Genomic DNA, 19,282 nt, shown 5'->3' with positions numbered 1-19,282 from the left:
AAATATGTACTTAAATCTGAGCTGATTTAGATGCTTACATATGTATTTGCAAGACAAATCATAATGATCAGTCTGACAAGGGAACCTTAAGTACTGTCACCTCTCGATTTCCTTCCAAATAGCCTTAATCGACAGATAATTTAGTGAAACTTAAACTTTGTCATAGAACATGCGGTGCAAAATCGCGTTTTCGCGAAATATTTGGCGAGAGCTGCACCAAAACCTGCCATTTGCCCAATGCTTTTAACATAGCCACCAGCCTTTCGAATGATGAAATGAACTTCATATAATCTTATTAAATTATATTTGTACCTGTCCGCGTAATTTCAGCCCGATCACCAATATGCATAAAACAATGCAAAGATTCGCAAATTTTTTGCAAATTGCGAAAATCTGAAAACTTGCAAATTTGAATTTCTTCGTTTCTTTAAATTCAACAAACTTTAACAGTTTAACTGTTAGAAAATATATTTTTCTTATTGCAAAAAATTTGCAAAAATTTGCAAAAACTGAACTTCGCAATTTTTCATGAAAATAACTTAAATAACCAAGGCTAGTCTATTTTTACGTATTTTTCGAAATTATTTGCGGTATTTCTTTTGGTAAGTTGCAAAAACTTACAATGTGTGCAATTTTTTAATTCAATATTATTATGTAGAATTTGTTTGCAATGTTTGCATGTTTAATTGTTTAACAAATTATCTTTCCCTTTATTCGATCATATCTGCATATATGACAATTTTTAAGTTTCTCTAAAATGCGAAATTTAAAAAATGTAAACTTTAATTGTTACAAATTTTTGCAAATTTTTTGCAATAAGAAAAATATATTTTATAACAGTTAAACTGATAAGTTTGTTGAATTTAAAGAAAGAAAGAAATTTAAATTTGCGAAAGTTTTCAGATTTTCGCAATTTGCAAAAAATTTGCCAATCTTTGCATTGTTTTATGCATATTTGTGATCGGGCTGAAATTACGCGGACAGGTACAAATATAATTTAATAAGATTATATGAAGTTCATTTCATCATTCGAAAGGCTGGTGGCTATGTTAAAACCATTGGGCAAATGGCAGGTTTTGGTTCAGCTCTCGCCAAATATTTCGCGAAAACGCGATTTTGCACCGCATGTTCTATGACAAAGATTTAGTTTCACTAAATTATCTGTCGATTAAGGCCATTCCGAAGGAAATCGAGAGGTGACAGTACTTAAGGTTCCCTTGTGAGTGGTGGAGGTCAATTCAGATAACCTTACCTCTCTCAGCACTGTAAAAACTTAATACACCAAATACGATGAATGAAACAATATATTCACAAAAGTGAATATATTTCCTCAGTGTTCAATCTGTCCTAATCCAATCATTAATAAAAACTCCGTTTCACAATGAATTTCTTTAAATCATTCTTACAAAGTAAGATTTTCTTATTAATTCTCTCAATTTTCGTATCTTACTTTCTTCTGCCTCCTTTCTTCATTCTCGTCGCTGCACCACTTTATATTTACCATCGAATTGTGACATTTCTCTCAAAGTGGAAAAAGGAACTCTACGAACCCTTAACTAATGACGATTGTATCCACGCAACTGACGATATACACGGACGACCAAGTGGTTCAATTTCTGGCGTAGTTCACCTGAAAGGCAGCCACACGTTTGACGAATTAGTAAACAAGCTGGAAAAAGTAGCTGCCGAGGTATGGAAATTGTTCATATGTAATTGCCGTTGTAATTAGGCCTTTTAAGACGGCCTTATAGATTTGTCAGGATGTCTGTCTGTCCGTCAGTCTGTCTGTACGCACGATAACTCTCTTTAAACACGTTCTATCGATTTGAAATTTTGTACACTTGATCTTCGGGTAAAAAGTAAGGACGAGTTCGAAGATGGGCATGATCGGTCAAGTGGTTGGCCGGTGGGGGTCTTTTCCACCCAAATGTGTTGCCATTAACTACCAAGATGGATTAATGTCATCTTAAAAGGCCCCGCAAAGTTGCTTGGGGTAGGTTTTTTTCTCTTAAAATTTCCGAAATAAATGTTCATAATTTTTTCAGTATCCTAAATCAAGGTGTATAATTACGCGATGGATGTCGGTCAAGTTTTGGAAAAAATGTAAAGATTTCAAAATCTCAAATCACGTCTCTCTAAACGAAGAATCAGATCCAGAAAAGGTTTCACAATTTTTGACCAGTCTGATCGATAAAGGCTTCCCGGTCGGACAACCGCTTTGGGAGTTCATATCCCTGCCGAATTATGCGCATGCGGAGTACGGAACTTCCTCCGCTATAGCCATGCGAGTTCATCATTCTCTGGGCGATGGGTTAGGTTTCATGGCGATAATTCGCGATCTGTGTGACAAAGATCCCGCCGCTGATGAAGAAGTCGAAAAGATGTTGAAAGCAATAAGGAAAAAGATGAATTTAAATTTCTGGAGAAGAATTAGTTACGTTTTCCAATTAATATTCATCACCCCGGCTCAATCGGTGTACCTTTGGCTACAAGGTATTAACTCCCCATGCATCCCGCCAAGTTCAAATCACGATCCGAACTGTGACTCTGATGGGACGATAAACGTATCAAATTTAATTGATCTCACGTTGTTGAAACGTATCTCGAAGAAGACTGGGGCCAATGTAACGTCCGTAGTCCACGCAGGAGTGGCGGGGGCTGTTCGAAGGACAATTCTGGAGAGGGGTGGTGACACCGAGGGAAATGTGGTAGCTAATTATATCCTTCCGAAATTGAACCATCCAGGAACATTATCGAACAATGTGTAAGTGGATTTTTTTTACTAATTTTCCCTAAGAATATACCTCTATTGCTGGGTAAATCTTTTAAAAGAAAATCTCATGATTTTCCAGCAAAATTTTTGAGGAATCCCCTAAAACTTTGAAAGCTAAATATGTTGCTATGCTCAATTTGCGAGATATGCGAAGGTTATCGTGCGAGTACGCTCACTATAATTACTTCTCTATTTAGGTTTCCCGTGCCTCTGTTCACCCCGATGTCCGAACAAAATAGGTTTCAACGACTCACGCAGATTTCTAAGCAATTGGATCAGCTCTTCTGCACCCCCCTGCCGATCGGAATGATGCTATGCATTCATACGCTTGGACCTTTTTTTGGCCCCATCAGACAGATGAAGCATAATACTTTCACTTACATTCACACAAATTTCGCCTATTTTGGCGAGCCGATGAAAATGTTTGGTAATATATTGGAAAGGTCGGTCCTAGCTCCAGGATTGCAGTTCAACGGAAATCCTCTCCTTGTCGTGACTTCAAGTTACCACGGAAAATTGGGTCTGCAACTGGTCGGAGATAGGAAATTTTTCCCAGACGAGGAAAGTTTGATGCGAGTTGCGAACTATGTTAAGGATGAGTTTGAATCAATGGATGGATAATTTTAGACAAAAAGAGTCAATGTAGGCGACCCCAACTGTAACTCAAAAAACTTTGTTGTTGAATTATAACAATGAAATTCGAACCGTATAGTTTTAACACGGAATTAAAGTCATGCTAAAATAGAGCATTAATCTTATGCGTTTTAAGACATTCATTCTTACATATACAACATATACATCAGCACATATTTAGTAGCTCATGTCATGGATAAATTATGAACTTTCATAGTTAATTATGTAGCTCAAATATACATAGAAATATCTAAAAAATATATAGACATACAATTATTTTACATGCAATGTTGCTCTATCGGATTGTGTAAGTATTTTTTTTACCTACATATTGCTCGTTATGGAATAAATGATCGCAGGATATTTTCGCGCGAAAATCACGTGCCCACTTGATTACATTGGGAGCGGGGTGAAATTCAATTTAAACCTGCGATCATTTATTCCTTACTGTCCAATAAGAATATGCACGAATTGTATTCCGCGAAATAAGTACTTCATGATTATTTCAAGAAACAAATATTATAATTCGAAAATGTGATGGCGTATTTTTTTGTACCTCTTGAACGGTTTGATCTTGCCCAGTAATTAATTTTAAATTACCATAGCTAATTTTAGCGAGTAATATACACAAATTGCATAAATAATAAGCCAATTTCTTGTCAAACGAAGAAAGGTTTATCAATTAAATTGAGTATGTATTTATGAGTTGAAATTAATGGCTGGGCATTTTTCGATCGCAAAGCCACAATCTATATTATAAGAGGCAATGTCTGTTTGCAACGGAAGTGAAAGTAAATCTGTCTGTGACGGAAGTTTGTCCGTGACGGAAGTGAAAGTAGTGAAAGTCAAGTTTCGAATGGCGCGAAAATTCAAAAACCTTAATTTAAAATATAAATGTTGGTTATCAAGGTGTGGTGGCCTGGTGGGGTTATCCAGGTTTTGCTGGCTGATGGTGGTTATCGGGGTGTGGTGGCCTGATGGTTGTCATCGGGGTGTGGCGGCCTGGTGGGGTTATCGGGTATTTGTTCCCTGATGGTGGTTATCGGGTCTTTTCTGCCTGATGGTGGTTATCGGGTCTTTGTTGCCTGATGGTGGTTATCGGGGTGTGGCGCCTGATGGTGGTTATCGGGTCTTTGTTGCCTGATGGTGGTTATCGGGTCTTTGTTGACTGATGGTGGTTATCGGGGTGTGGCGCCCTGGTGCTGGTTATCGGGGTGTGGCGGCCTGATGGTGGTTATCGGGGTGTGGCGCCCTATTGGCGGTTATCGGGGTGTGCCGCCCTGTTGGTGGTTATCGGGGTGTGGCGCCCTGTTGGCGGTTATCGGGGTGTGGCGCCCTGTTGATGGTTATCGAGGTGTTACGGCCTAATGGGGGTATTTGGGTGTCGTGGCCATTGTCAGTACCATTGTTAGTTTATTTGGGCGGTTATCTTATTGCATGCCGCTGCCGTTGGCATTGCCCTTTTCCAGCAGAATATGTAATAATGCATATGCGGTAAAGCAATCTTAGTTATCTGCCTAATTTTATATACTAGCGGTGCCAGTGGCAGTCTTAATTGGTAGACGCGTATCACCCAGTTAGGCTGCCACTATTACTGCCAGTGGTATAGGCAGTGCCCAAGGCAGACCGACCTGGCAGAGACGACTGAAATGCCAAATTTAATGCCAGACCCCCTGCCACTGGCAATGGCAGTGCCTATGGCAGTTTGGACTGGAAGAGATGACTAAATCAACTCTCGCCTGGCGGTAGACGGGCTTATACGCTAGTAGTATATAACTTGCACTTTTGTATGTATATTTTGTTAAAGACGTACATATGTATACACTTAAAGGTCAATTAATAAACGAAAGAAGCATTTTAATCAGGAACCATGTCCATGCATCAACATGACCATTAACATTGAATATATTAAACATCAACGATTCATGTATAAAACCTGCATGCATACCATGGCTTGGTGACATATTTATGTTCGCATACTGATCTTATGATCTACTTATAATATTTATATGTATTTTATGTATGGATGTATATATTTCAGCAATGAATGTTATGGAATTCGAATACATATGAATGGATTAATCTTGTCAATTATAACGACAGCGAAGGCTTGTCAGTTACTCCCAATTTTCCCAAAACTAAACACAAAATGAATGCATACTTCCTCAGCCCAAACATCATGTATTAGTTAACAAGTGTAAGTCGAATTTGCACATACGTTTGAATGTATGTACATAATTCACACATGCATATACATATGTATATACTATTTACATAGATACTTAAACTCGAGCTCAACGAATTACAACAAAAATTTATATATGTATGTACATAGTGACACAGATAACTGGTGCAGGTCAGTTCATACATATTTAATCGTCCAGTTGGCAATAATCTAGTGATGTGCATGACAATGCATTATCATTTGTAGATACATACATATTTCTTCAATCTGAATCTGTCTTCTTGCAATCACGATTAAAAAATCCCATCTCACAATGGCCTCAATTTCCTCGATATTTCGAAGTAAAACTTTTTTCTTAATTTCATCAATTTTTGTATCGTACTTTATTCTACCACCTTGCTTCATCTTCCTCGCGGCACCACTTTACATTTACTACCGAACTGTGACATTTCTCTCAAAGTGGAAAAAAGGGTTCTACGCACCTTTAACCCTTGATGATTTTCTGCACGTTAACGACGATATTCACGGACGACCAAGATGTTCAATTACTGGCGTAGTTTACTTGAAAGGCAGCCACACGTTTGATGAATTGGTAACAAAGCTGGAAAAAGTTGCTGTCAAGGTGTGAAAATTGTTCGTGTGTAATTTCCGTAGTAATTTTTCTCGTAAAAATTCCGAAATACTTAACTATTCATTTTTTTCAGCATCCTAAATCAATGTGTATAATTACGCGATGGATGTCGGTCAGGTTTTGGAAAAAATGTGAAGATTTCAAAATCTCAAATCACGTCTCTCTAAACGAAGCATCAGATCCAGAAAAGGTTTCACAATTTTTGACCAGTCTGATCGACAAAGGCTTCCCGGTCGGACAACCGCTTTGGGAGTTTATATCCCTGCCGAATTATGCGCATGCGGAGTACGGAACTTCCTCCGCTATAGCCATGCGAGTGCATCACACTCTGGGCGATGGGTTAGCTTTCATGGCCGTAATTCGCGACCTGTGTGACGAAGATCCCGCCGCTGATGAAAAACTCAAAAAGATGTTGAGCGCAATAAGAAAAAAAATGAAATTAAGTTTCTGGAAAAAAATTAGTTACGTTTTCCAATTAATATTCGCCACCACGGCTCACGCGCTGTACCTTTGGATGCAAGGTTTTAACTCCCCATGCATCCCGCCAAGTTCAAATCACGATCCGAACTTTGACCCTGATGGACCGATGCTGGTAAATGTATCGACTTTGATTGATCTGACATTGTTGAAACGTATCTCGAAGAAGACTGGGGCCAATGTAACGTCCGTAGTCCACGCCGGAGTGGCGGGGGCTGTCAGAAGGACAATTCTGGAGAGGGGTGGTGACCCTACGGGAGACTTGGTCTGTCTTTACGTCCTCCCGAAATTAAACCATCCAGGAACACTATCGAACAATGTGTAAGTGGATTTTTGTAGTATTGGTCAATATATATTTTATTTATTTGTTTTTACCTGATTCACAAAGGCTAAGTTTTGTGCACTATTGTTTATTACGTCTCTATTTAGGTTTCCCGTGCCTCTATCCACCGCGATGTCTGGAAAAGATCGGTTTCAACGACTGGCGCAGATTTCTAAGCAATTGGATCAGCTCTTCTACACCCCCCTGCCGATCGGAATGATGCTATGCATATACACGTATGGATTATTGCTTGGTTCCATCGGTCAGATGATGCCTGCGCCAAATTATTTCTCTTACTTCCACTCAAACGTTGCCTACTTTGGCGAGCCGATGAGAATGTTTGGAAATGTAGTGGAGAGATTTACCCTAGCCGGGGGGCTGCAGCGCGAGGTTCATCCTCTCCTAGTCCTGACGGCAAGTTATCATGGAAAATTGGGTCTGCAACTGGTCGGAGATAAGAAAGTTTTTCCAGACGAGGAGAGTTTGATGCGAGTTGCGAACTATGTAAAGGAGGAGTTTGAATCGATGGATGGATAATTTTGGACATAAAGAGTCAATACCGGAGTCCTCAAATTAAAGGCAATAGCATACCTTTGTTGCAGAACAACAATGAAATAAATATGTACGAACCGTATTCATAAACAGTTTTAAGACGCATGGAAAGTCAGACTTAAGTCTTAAAACAGAAATCTTTATGCGTTTTAAAACTTTCATTCTTAAGCGACAACATATACGCAAAGTAACTCATCAAAATTCTGAGCTTCTTTACGTAATTATGCAACTCATTTGTAATTATAAATTGAATTAAAGATTGGTCCTCTTGAAGTTAAGTTTGGTAAATTATTTCTGATTAAATTACATCGTAATTTCCAGATTTAACTATTCATACCATCGTTTTATGATTAATTTCATATTGCATATCGGATTGAATTTTGAACTTTCCATTACCACAGAATATGTACATACAGTTAATAGCCTAGCTTATAAGGCTGAAACTCGGACATACAAATATATATTTAACATGCAATGTCGCTCTATCCGACAATAAGCCAGTTGCTTATCAAACGAGGAAAGTTTAATAGAGTTGTCAACTATTTACCTACATACATATGTACATAAATCGAGCATACGAGGGAAGGTCGTTAAATACGTAGCTTGGCCATGAAGGAGCAATAAATCTCGTGTACTTGCCCTCTACCTTTCATTATAATCCCTGGGAGGTCAACACACTTGGTCGCTTGAATTTCAAAAAGTCTTACCTTCTGCGGGTTTTTTTAGACTTGCTGGTCAAAAAGCGACATAACGGCATGTCTAACCTCATTCATCATTGAATATCTTCTCCTCCTGAGGTCTTTTTTAAAATGTCGAAATGGATAATAGTCACTAGGGGCAAGAGCTCGAATGCACGGGGGATGAAATAATTCTGCCACCATTTCGCTTAAAATGGCATCCTTCGAAATTTTGAATGTTTGAACCGGAATTTTCACTATATATTTTTCACTATTTTCACGCTATTTTCGTATTCAACTTTTCTGTATACAGAACAGTTGCTTGCTTTTCACGTGAAAATTCCGGTTCAAACATCCAAAGGTTCGAAGGATGCCATTTTAAGCGAAATGGTGGCAGAATTATTTCATCCTCCGTGCATTCGAGGTCTTGCCCCTGGTGATTATTATCCATTTCGACTTTCATATATGACGACTTAGCGTAAAATTTCGAAATTGTGGCATAATAAGTCCCAGTTATCGTCGTTTACGGAGCCAAAAAGTCCGGTGTCTCGAACGACCTCCTCGACTCGGCCGTGACCGTAAATTTGTATGTAATGAAATCTGAGATATATTTGAGTATACCTTTCGCACCAATTAAAAAAGTGTGACAGAATGACCCTCCTTCATGGTCGAGCTACATACTTCACGACCTCTCCTCGTATATACATATGTATACTGAAAGTTGAAACTAATGGCTGGAGTCTTTTCCATCGCAATGTCGCAATTGCATGTAACAGCATATGCATCCACTCCGGTTAAAAACCCGGTGTTAATGGTCACCCCGCGGTGTGCAGATGTGACTTCACTGGATGGTGATCAATTTTACCCGCAAGGTGACAAAGTGTACTGGCAGATGCTGATTTTATGCGCCATTATGCGCGAAAAATTATCACCGCGCGGTAAAGTCCCATATGCAAACCTTTCGGTAGCGGTTAACACCTCGTTATTAATTGTATATATGTAAATGTAAATGCAAATATTGTCTTGGTGACATATTTAAATTGTGTTGGCTTACTGATCTACTTAAACTATTTGCACATATATGTGAACAACGAGCGCATTATTGTATTCAAATTCATATTCATGGGTTCAAGTTGAGCAATAAGTACGATAAATCCTTATCAATTATTTGCAAACTTTTCCTTAAACGGGATGAGGCTGAGATATGTACATATGTACATAACGCATACATTTCTTAATATGCAAGACAAGTGGGCACACTTACTTAAATACAAAATGAATAATTACTCACCCTCAGCCCAAATATGCATGGTTAGCAAATGTATACAATACGAACAGCGAAAGTCGCATATGAGCATATTTATGTATGGCCGTACATATACATTTAAATGAACTAGAGCTGAATGGATTAAAACGAAAATATATACCCTGTGTACATAAATGGTATAGGTCAATTCGTAGATCACCGTCCATTTGCAGTTATTTAATATGCATGATAAATACACGATTATGTGCAGATTTTTCCTCACTCTGAATCTGTCCTCTTCTAATCACGATTAAAAATCTCATCCCACAATGGCCTCAATTTCCTCGATATTTCGAAGTAAATCGTTCTTCTTAATTTTCTCAATTTTCTTCCAATACTTTATTCTGCCACTTTTCCTCATCCTCGTTGCTGCCCCACTTTACACTTACTATCGAACTGTGACATTTCTCTCAAAGTGGAAAGAAGGACTCTACGCACCTTTAACTCTTGACGATTGTATCCATGGAACTGACGATATACACGGACGACCAGGACGCGCAATTTCTGGCATAGTTTACTTGAAATGCAGCCACACGTTTGACGACTTGGTAACAAAGATGGAAAAAGCAGCTATTAAGGTGTGAAAATTATTCGTGTGTAATTTCCGTAGAAATTTTTCTCGTACAAATTCGAAAATAAATATTAATAATTTTTTCAGCATCCTAAATCAATGTGTATAATTACGCGATGGATGTCGGTCAAGTTTTGGAAAAAATGTGAAGATTTCAAAATCTCAAATCACATCTCTCTAAACGAAGAATCCGATCCAGAAAAGCTTTCACAATTTTTTACCAGTCTGATCGATAAGGGCTTCCCGGTCGGACAACCGCTTTGGGAGTTCATATCTCTGCCGAATTATGCGCATGTGGAGTACGGAACTTCCTCCGCTATAGCCATGCGAGTTCATCATTCTCTGGGCGATGGGTTAGGTTTCATGGCGATAATTCGCGATCTGTGTGACAAAGATCCCGCCGCTGATGAAGAAGTCGAAAAGTTGTTGGAAGCAATAAGGAAAAAAATGAAATTAAGTTTCTGGAAAAAAATTAGTTACGTTTTCCAATTAATATTCGCCACCCCCGCTCAAGCGCTGTACCTTTGGATGCAAGGTATTAACTCCCCGTGCATCCCGCCAAGTTCAAATCAAGATCCAAACTTTGACCCTGATGAACCGATGCTAGTAAATGTATCGACTTTGATTGATCTGCCATTGTTGAAACGTATCTCGAAGAAGACTGGGGTAAATGTAACGTCCGTATGTCACGCCGGTGTGGCTGGAGCTGTTAAAAGGACAATTATGGACAGGGGTGGTGACCGTGCGGGAGACTTGGTCTGTCTTTACGTCCTCCCGAAATTAAATCATCCGGGAACACTGTCGAACAATGTGTAAGTGGATTTTTGTAGTATTGGTCAATAGATATTTACGAGGGTGTTTTATTACTGATTTTCAAAATGTATTTTCTGCCCTGTTTCTGGCCAAACTTGAAATAACATGAAATGATGATATAACAAACTTCAAATTATTTGAAATGTATTTGATTCAAATACATTTATGAGGCTGTGATTTTTTTCAGTTCTGTAGGTTAACATTAACACGAGCCATAAATCAGCAAACTTTACATCTAAAATATCCTAAAATTCACGATGTGACTGCATTATCATCCGGAAATCGTTTCCCCCTGATGTTTTTCTTTAAGTTTCGAAACGAATAATAATCACTAATGGTCAAGTCTGGATTGTACAGTAGGTGGTTTATGACGGCGAAGCAATTTTCGTCTGCAGCAACCATCACAAAAAGCCAGGTATGAGGTGGCGCATTGGCGAGCAAAAAATGCACCAACTCTATCTTTTGACCCCACGTTTTTTTAACCGCAGCACGCAGCTCCTTCGGGGTTCCTGCATAAGCGAACTCATTTCTAGCAATAAATTTGATAAGGAGGGGTCCTTTAGTATCCTTGAAACTGGTCATCCTCAATTTTTTGGCAGATTTTTGAGCTTTTGTTTCATGGGGGGTGGAGACCCCGTGCATCCATTGCATGGATTATTTTTTGGTTTATGTCTCATAATAGTAAACTCAAGTATCGTATGCACCTACTAAATATGAAGCAGGTTCCAGTTTTCATTTAAAACTACAAAATTCGCATTAGGAAAGCCGACTCGAGATGGAGGAAGCAATTTGGGTACCCAAGTTGGGTAACCCAACTGACGGAAACCATTTTCATACCTAAGTCTTCAGTTAACATGGAACAAGTTGTTGGTTTTGGAACACCCATCTCATCTGCTAAATTGGACAGTTTCAATCGTGGATCTCTCATTATTGATTTTTCTGGTCTCTGGAGGTTTTCTGCGGTAGAAACCGATTTTGGGCGCCCTGGCGACTTTTTTTCCGGGGCCTCTTTTCGCCATCATTTGAAGTTATTGACCCATCTATATTGTGCCTTGTGTTGGGCAGTTTTTATCGTAAATTTCAAGCATACGATCATAAATCTGTGACACGGATTGCCCCTCCAGCATTAAAAATTAAATCACACTACGATATTTCATTTACAAATCTAACATTTTTTCCGTCGAGGTAAAGTTTGTTGATTTATTGCTATTGTTAATGTTAACATACAGAACTGAGAAAAATCAGCTTCCTAAATGTATCTGAAGTTATTTCATCAAAAGTTTGGTCAGAAACAGAGCGGAACATACTTTTTGAAAATCAATAATAAATCACCCTCGTGCATTCGTTTTTACCTGACAAGGGAGACTTCCGAGGTGCCCGTCGTGTCCAGGGTACCCACTATGTTTTTTTAGGACCCTAGATGAAGGATCCATTCATATTTACGTGCAAAACTTATATTTGGCGCCGTGCCGTGGCACCAAACTTAAAAATTCGCATTTTCGACCAAGTTCGCAAAGCTATAACTTTTGCAGTTTCTGTTAGATTTTCAAGATTTTGTACTTAAATTGATCATAAAAGTCAAAATTTCAGGGAAAAAAGTAAAAAACAAATTATTTTTAATTTTTGAGATATTTTTACGATTTTTTCGACGAACCCAAATGCCTAAGAAAATTACGAAATTTTGCGAAAAATTTAAAAGCTATTTTTGGAAAAATTTCATTGTATATGAAAGTTGAACTCTTTGTCATGATTTTTGTCAAAAATCATGAAAGTGTGTCCTGGATTTCAAAAGTTATGACGATTTTAAAATTAAAAACAATCAAATTTGGCCAATATGGCGGCACGGCGCCAAATATAAGTTTTGCACATAAATATGAATGGATCCTTCATCTAGGGTCCTAGTAGATTCCAAAAAACATGGTGCGTACCCTGGACACGACACCTCGGAAGTTTCCCTTGTGAGTCATAAACGTTAAGCTCTAACATATTTGCATACTATACATGTAATTACATCTATGATTAGATTCGCCGTGCCTCTGTTCACCCCGATGGCTGGACAAAATCGGTTTCAACGGCTCGGACAGATTTCTAAACAATTGAATCAGCTCTTCTACACCCCCCTGCCGATCGGAATGCTGCTGTTTATGTACATGTCTGGATTATTGCTTTGCATCTTCGGTCACATGAAGAATCCGCGAAATGGTTTTACTTACATTCACACAAATTTCGCCTATTTTGGCGAGCCGATGAAAATGTTTGGAAATATATTTGAAAGGGTTGTCATAGCTCCCGGATTGCAGCTCAAGGGAAATCCTCTCTTTGTGATGACTTATAGTTATCACGGAAAATTGTGTCTGCAACTGGTCGGAGATAGGAAAATTTTCCCAGACGAGGAAAGTTTGATGCGAGTTGCGAACTATGTAAAGGATGAGTTTGAATCAATGGATGGATAATTTTAGACAAAAAGGGTCAATGCAGCCCCTCCAATTGTAAGACATCAAAGACATCGTTGTTGAATAATAACAATTAAATATTTAGTTTTAAGACACATGAAATTCTTGCTTACGTAAATAAACGGAAACCTTAATTCATTGTAAAACTTTAATTCGTCAAAGACAACATATATTAAATGTGCATATATAAAGTTACTCATTCCTAAATTCTGAGCTTCCTTACTAAATTATGCAACTCACTTGTAAGTATAATTAAAGTTGGGCCCCTTTAAGTCAAGTTGGGTAAATTATTTCTTATTAACTATGTAAATTACATCGCAATTTCCATATTTAACTAGTCATACTATCATTTTATGGTTAACTCAATACTGAATATCGGATTAAATTTTGTACTGCAATTTACCATACAATACGTACAATTACCAGCCTAGCTTACAAGGCTGAAACTCTGAAGGGTTTAACGTGCACAGTGTCGCATTAGCAGATAATAAGTAGGCCATTTTTTGTCAAACGAAGAAAGTTTAGTAGAAGTGAGAACTAAATCGAGTATGTATGTACATACAGAGCTTGTACATACAGAGCTTTACATATATATGTATGACATGCACTGATTTATTCAATTAACTAGTAAGTTTAGAATTGTATTCGCAGAGAATTGAAGTGCAGATATGTTATATACTTACATATTTACATATATGTATTTTTGTATGTATTTACATATGTATATATCTATGAAATTAATAGCTGGACACTTTTAGATCGTAATGCCACAATTGCAACGTATTTTTTTGTATGTATGCATGTGTATTTTGTCAAAGGATTATGCACTTTAAGGTCAATTAATAAAATAAAGAAGCATTTTAATCATGAACCGTTCCAATGCATCAACGTGTGCATCAACGATTCATTGCATAAAACCTACACAACCATGTCTTGACGACATACGTACTTATTTATGTTCGCATACTGATCTACATACATCTGTATATGTACCTAACCTATCTGTAGATGTATGCAAGCAATGAGCGTGTTATTGGATTCGAATACATACAGTAATGGAATAATGTTATGACGAATATGTTAAATATGACGAATGCTTATCAATTGCATCCAATTTTTCTTCAAACTGAACACAAAATAAAGACATAGTTGCTCAGCCCAAATATTATTACTTATGCAAGTGTATGCAATATAAATATATAGCTACATATGTAAAGCCGCATATACACATATGTATGTATGTATGTATGTATAGATACATAAACTCAAGCTAAACGGATTAAAATAAAAATTCGCATACATAGTGACACAGATAAGTGGTGCAGGTCAGTTCATGAATAACCGTCCATCTGGCAGTTGCTGAATAATTTGCATGAAAAATACGCCAGTATTTGTAGAAATTTCCTCCATGTGAAACGTCCGCTTTTAATCACAATTAAAAATTTCGTCTCACAATGACCTCAATATCTTCGTTATTTTGAAGTAAGATTTTCTTGGTAATTGCGTCAATCCTCGTTGCGTATTTAATCCTTCCACCTGTCTTTATCTTTGTTCTTGCACCACTTTATATCTACAGAAGAATAATAATATTTCTCTCATCAAAGTGGAAAAATGGGTTTTATGCCCCCTTAACTGTTGACGATTGTCTCCACGTTAATGACGACTTCTACGGAAAACCGAGATGCACAATTTGCGGCGTGATATACTTAAAAGGTAGCCATTCCTTCGAAGATTTAGTCATTAAACTGGAAGGATTAACGGATAAGGTTAAAACCTACTTACAAAAGTACATGGAATTTCAGTCGGTAAGAATTTACCACAAAAATAAACTTTTGTGTTCTCCATATTTTACTCAGTATCCGAGATCAACACACACCATTTCGCGATGGATGTACATCTACTTTTGGAAAAAATGCGAGGACTTCAAAATTTCCGATCACATCTCCCTAAACGAAGAATCCGATCCAGAAAAACTTTCAAAAATTTTGAATAGTCTCACCAATAAAAGTTTTCCTGCCGGAAAACCGCTTTGGGAGTTCATATCCCTGCCGAATTATGCGCATGCGGAGTACGGAACATCCTCAGCTGTAGCCATGCGAGTACATCACACCGTTGGGGACACTTTAGGATTCATGTCCGTCGTTCGCGACTTGGGCGAGAAAGATCCCGCTTCTGATAAGCAAGTCGAAAAACTTTTGAAAGCGATAAGGAAAAAAATGAATTTAAATTTCTGGAAAAAAGTTAGCTACCTATTTCAACTAATTTTCATCACCCCGGCGCAAGTCACGTACTGTTGGTTCAACGCTTTGAGCGCGCAAGGCATTCCGCGAAATTCAAACCAGAATCCGAACTGTGATTCTGATGAGACGATAAACGCATCGACTTTGATTGATCTGACCTTGCTGAAACGTATCTCGAAGAAGACCGGGGTCAATGTAACGTCCGTAGTCCACGCCGGTGTGGCGGGAGCTGTTCGAAGGACCGTTCTAGACAAGGGTGGCGACCCTAAAGGAGATATTTCAGTTATCTACGCTCTTCCCAAATTGAACCATCCTGGAACATTGTCGAATAATGCGTAAGTACAGAGGTTGCCCCATTTATCTGTGTGAAAATTCCACAATTTTTCTAACCTACAACCAGACCTTTTTTAAATGGAAAACTTGTTCGATATGACGGCCCTTGTTCTTATCTTCAAGAATGCATCGCTTTTTACCCGATAAAAATACTTCCAGGCACTTTACTAGGGTATTCTTTGACCAATTACTTTAAGCGTTCCAAAATGCATCAAAAATCGTAAATTTTTCCGTATAAAAGTTGTTGTGTCACGATGAAAAATCCTGAAAAAACTAAACGGTCAATGTCGGATGACTAACAAGGGGTTTCTTGATTTTTTAGGACTGCAGGACCAAAATCATCGTCACCCGTTTTTGCTCACTGCTGAGTTTTCTCAGCAGGAAGTCTAAAAAAGTTTGAGCTCTCCAAATGTGCAGACCTACTTAGCACATTTTTGTTATAATCCTTCCCAAATCAGTTTTAATTAGTCTCAGGATAATCGATCTATTGCGTTTTAATAGTTTGACCATGCTGCATTGGGATTCGGGATTTTCATGGTGGGTTAAGTCGCCCAACCGAATTTTAAGCTTTTTCGGGCGTTCAGCAGTAGGTAGTTTTTCGAAGGTGATAATGATGTTAGACTATTGGATTTAATTTGAATATATCTACCATGCACTATTTTATAAATTAACTGCAAATTTAGTCAATTACAATATAATTTAAGCTCTGTTTCATAACGATTCCCGTGGAAAATCGGCTGGAAAAGTATTTCACTAGTACCTCTGTTTCAAGTGAGCACGGTGAGGGCATTTTTTAAAATGAGTTTACAAAAAATTTCAGCAAACTATTTTTGAGTTGCTCTACCCGATTTTGGCGATAAGTTTGAATTTTATTTACCCGCCAGTGAGCATTGATGTCTCAAACTTTCACACAAATAAATGGGGCACCCTGTATTTGTTCTTATAAGGCGAAGGTGTCAGACGCTAACGTCAGATTTTTACTGGACTAGATTTAATTAGATTATGGGCAAAAATAAGCGATGTTTTTATATGCGAATTTGACGCGTGGCGAAATTTTCAAAATAATTTTTTAGCCTAAATCACTTTTTAGTTTTCCCAGGAGTTTCCAAAGTCTGGAATTTTCGGGCGATTGAAAAATAGAGGGCATGTATGCTTAGAACGACTTAACATGTGTTTTGTATTTTTTTGTAAGCTCAAAATTTAGCATTAGAAATCATGTAGATTAGTGTTGAAATATGTACATTCGCCTTACGATAATAAATGAATCTGTTGTTAATAGCCTCAAAATCTAACTTTAACCAGGTTTGGCGTGCCTCTAGTTACTCCGATGTCTGGAGAAGGTAGGTTTCAACGACTTGCGCGGATTTCATACGAATTGGATCAGCTCTTCTACACCCCTCTACCAATCGGAATGATGATCCAATTTGTGACTTTGGGCTTAGTGCTGGGCACCTTGGGACAGATGAAATTTATGCCAACTACTTGCACTTACATCCATTCGAACGGAGCCTACTTTGGTGAGACGATGAAAATGTTTGGAACGAGTTTGGAAAGAGCGGTCTTCGCCCCGGGGTTGCAGCGTGCGGGAAATCCTCTGCTAGTCGTGACTGCAAGTTATCATGGAAAATTGGGTCTGCAACTGGTCGGAGATAGGAAAGTTTTTCCAGACGAGGAAAGTTTAATGCGAGTTGTGAACTATGTTGAGGACGAGTTTGAATCGATGGATGGATAATTTTAGACAAAAATGTCAATAAGTCTTGTCATATGTAGATATGAAAAACTCAACCTAAATATATATTTCAATTCATGCTTTATGCATTTATAATTCCCCAACTTTTAATTTTTGAATAAAAATTTTCATCCTTGCACCACCCCCTTAGGAGAAACCATGGACAACAAATAGGTTTATGCACCCTGGTTTAGCTCTATCTAAGTTTCCATAATTAATTTTGTATGTATTCGTGCTGTTAAGTTTTCGTTTAACTTCTGATCACAGCTTCAATTGATTGAGCTGGAATTTAAGGTGGAAAATTATTACCTGAAATTGACAGCTTTATTAAATATTAGTTAATGTCTAGCACAAAAATATTTCATCTTGCAATCCCTGTATTAATATCTACATAATTTACGTAGTTAATCATGTACATACATAAATATACTTGCATATATGCGTATGTAACATGGTAAATAAGTAAAGAAATCTAACAAATCTTCCCATAAACAATTTAGTAAAACTTAATATATAGAAATCAAGACACAATACATTTGACAGTGTCAAATGTGTCACATAGATGCAATACATTCCTTAATTACACATCCTACATACATATTGGCATGTTTTCATACATCAGTTGTCAGTATTCACAATGAAATAAACAAATCTTTGACATTTCTTAAAAAATCCAAATTAGAGTTCGCATTCCCCAATAGTAGATTGCCATACAAATTACGCTTTCATTAAGTACGTTAATCAACCTACCAGGTAATCTTTAGCTCAACAAGGATATACATACATATGCATGTACATACAATACCCAAATTACGTCCAGAATTTGTTAAAAACTCAGACTCCAGAGCACCCAGGTAAGCAGGATAAAGTGCAAAAACATACGCTTGCTCTAATACCAAATAAACACTCATGAACTTGTCAATTTTTCCTCAGTCCTCAACCTGAGATACGTTGCATAACTACACCAGAAAACAAATTCGTTCCAACATGACTTCTTTGAAGGTGTTTTTAAGCAAGCACAAATTTTTCTTACTGATTTCCTCAATCTTTCTCGCGTATTTTATCCTACCACCTTTCCTCATCCTTGTTGCTGCACCACTTTACATTTACAAACGTATTATTGTATTTTTCTCAAAGTGGAAACGTAGACTATGTGCTCCCTTCAGTGCAGAAGATTGTCTTCACATATCGGACGATATACATGGCCGACCTAGATCTTCAATGGCAGGCGTAGTTTACTTAAAAGGAAGTTATTCTTTTGAGGAATTGGTAACTCGGGTTGAAAAAGTAGCATCTGAGGTATGGAAAAAGTATGAATAATTTTAGTAAACAGTAACTTTCTGAAATATTCATTATTTTCATGCTGATTTACATACGTATCTGCATATATTTAGCGACCGAAATTAACGTGCACCATAACCCGAGTCTATTTCTGGAAAAAATGTGACGATTTTCAAATTTCAAATCATGTCAATCTAAACGAAGAATCCGATCCCGCAAATCTTTCCCAAGTTTTCGTTGATCTGCTCCAGAAAAGCTATCCGATCGGGAAACCGCTCTGGGAGATTGTATCGCTACCTAATTATG

General features: G+C 37.7%; 4 protein-coding genes across 5 annotated transcripts; all 4 read left to right on the top strand.

The window, feature by feature from the left end:
• Positions 1-1,318: 1,318 nt before the first annotated feature.
• Positions 1,319-3,520, top strand: LOC110842012. Its single transcript, XM_022087715.2, has 3 exons — positions 1,319-1,690; positions 2,046-2,764; positions 2,971-3,520. The coding sequence occupies exons 1-3, from the start codon at positions 1,382-1,384 to the stop codon at positions 3,392-3,394; spliced, it is 1,452 nt and encodes a 483-aa protein (XP_021943407.2). The 5' UTR covers positions 1,319-1,381; the 3' UTR covers positions 3,395-3,520.
• A 2,214-nt stretch (positions 3,521-5,734) lies between these two features.
• On the top strand, positions 5,735-7,851 carry LOC110862660. Its single transcript, XM_022111879.2, has 3 exons — positions 5,735-6,213; positions 6,296-7,020; positions 7,129-7,851. Exons 1-3 carry the CDS (start codon positions 5,905-5,907, stop codon positions 7,556-7,558), a joined length of 1,464 nt encoding a protein of 487 aa, XP_021967571.1. The 5' UTR covers positions 5,735-5,904; the 3' UTR covers positions 7,559-7,851.
• Positions 7,852-9,730: 1,879 nt separating this feature from the next.
• Positions 9,731-14,264, top strand: LOC118432901. Its single transcript, XM_022104906.2, has 3 exons — positions 9,731-10,134; positions 10,215-10,939; positions 12,964-14,264. Exons 1-3 carry the CDS (start codon positions 9,826-9,828, stop codon positions 13,391-13,393), a joined length of 1,464 nt encoding a protein of 487 aa, XP_021960598.1. The 5' UTR covers positions 9,731-9,825; the 3' UTR covers positions 13,394-14,264.
• Positions 14,265-14,741: 477 nt separating this feature from the next.
• On the top strand, positions 14,742-18,215 carry LOC110856419. Of its 2 annotated transcripts, XM_035846628.1 has the most exons (4): positions 14,742-14,875; positions 14,970-15,159; positions 15,250-15,968; positions 17,269-18,215. In XM_035846628.1, exons 3-4 carry the CDS (start codon positions 15,283-15,285, stop codon positions 17,696-17,698), a joined length of 1,116 nt encoding a protein of 371 aa, XP_035702521.1. In that variant the 5' UTR covers positions 14,742-14,875; positions 14,970-15,159; positions 15,250-15,282; the 3' UTR covers positions 17,699-18,215. The 2 variants fall into 2 exon arrangements, with proteins under 2 accessions (XP_035702521.1, XP_021942979.2); XM_022087287.2 differs by having other exon boundaries at positions 14,742-15,159.
• Positions 18,216-19,282: the final 1,067 nt, after the last annotated feature.

This window comes from Folsomia candida, unplaced genomic scaffold (assembly GCF_002217175.1).
Source record: "Folsomia candida strain VU population unplaced genomic scaffold, ASM221717v1 Fcan01_Sc001, whole genome shotgun sequence".
Lineage (NCBI taxonomy): Eukaryota > Metazoa > Arthropoda > Collembola > Entomobryomorpha > Isotomidae > Folsomia > Folsomia candida.
This window is presented reverse-complemented; position numbering and strand designations above follow the sequence as displayed.

What these genes read in the sequence shown, in the direction of transcription:
- LOC110856419 (XM_035846628.1), top strand. Translation starts at nt 15,283, where the DNA reads ATGTACATCTACTTTTGGAAAAAATGCGAGGACTTCAAAATTTCCGAT. An exon ending in GGAACATTGTCGAATAATGC is followed by an intron (nt 15,969 to 17,268) that starts GTAAGTACAGAG and finishes AACTTTAACCAG; the next exon opens with GTTTGGCGTGCCTCTAGTTA.
- LOC118432901 (XM_022104906.2), top strand. Translation starts at nt 9,826, where the DNA reads ATGGCCTCAATTTCCTCGATATTTCGAAGTAAATCGTTCTTCTTAATT. An exon ending in TGGAAAAAGCAGCTATTAAG is followed by an intron (nt 10,135 to 10,214) that starts GTGTGAAAATTA and finishes TAATTTTTTCAG; the next exon opens with CATCCTAAATCAATGTGTAT. An exon ending in GGAACACTGTCGAACAATGT is followed by an intron (nt 10,940 to 12,963) that starts GTAAGTGGATTT and finishes ATCTATGATTAG; the next exon opens with ATTCGCCGTGCCTCTGTTCA.
- LOC110862660 (XM_022111879.2), top strand. Translation starts at nt 5,905, where the DNA reads ATGGCCTCAATTTCCTCGATATTTCGAAGTAAAACTTTTTTCTTAATT. An exon ending in TGGAAAAAGTTGCTGTCAAG is followed by an intron (nt 6,214 to 6,295) that starts GTGTGAAAATTG and finishes CATTTTTTTCAG; the next exon opens with CATCCTAAATCAATGTGTAT. An exon ending in GGAACACTATCGAACAATGT is followed by an intron (nt 7,021 to 7,128) that starts GTAAGTGGATTT and finishes GTCTCTATTTAG; the next exon opens with GTTTCCCGTGCCTCTATCCA.
- LOC110842012 (XM_022087715.2), top strand. Translation starts at nt 1,382, where the DNA reads ATGAATTTCTTTAAATCATTCTTACAAAGTAAGATTTTCTTATTAATT. An exon ending in TGGAAAAAGTAGCTGCCGAG is followed by an intron (nt 1,691 to 2,045) that starts GTATGGAAATTG and finishes TAATTTTTTCAG; the next exon opens with TATCCTAAATCAAGGTGTAT. An exon ending in GGAACATTATCGAACAATGT is followed by an intron (nt 2,765 to 2,970) that starts GTAAGTGGATTT and finishes TTCTCTATTTAG; the next exon opens with GTTTCCCGTGCCTCTGTTCA.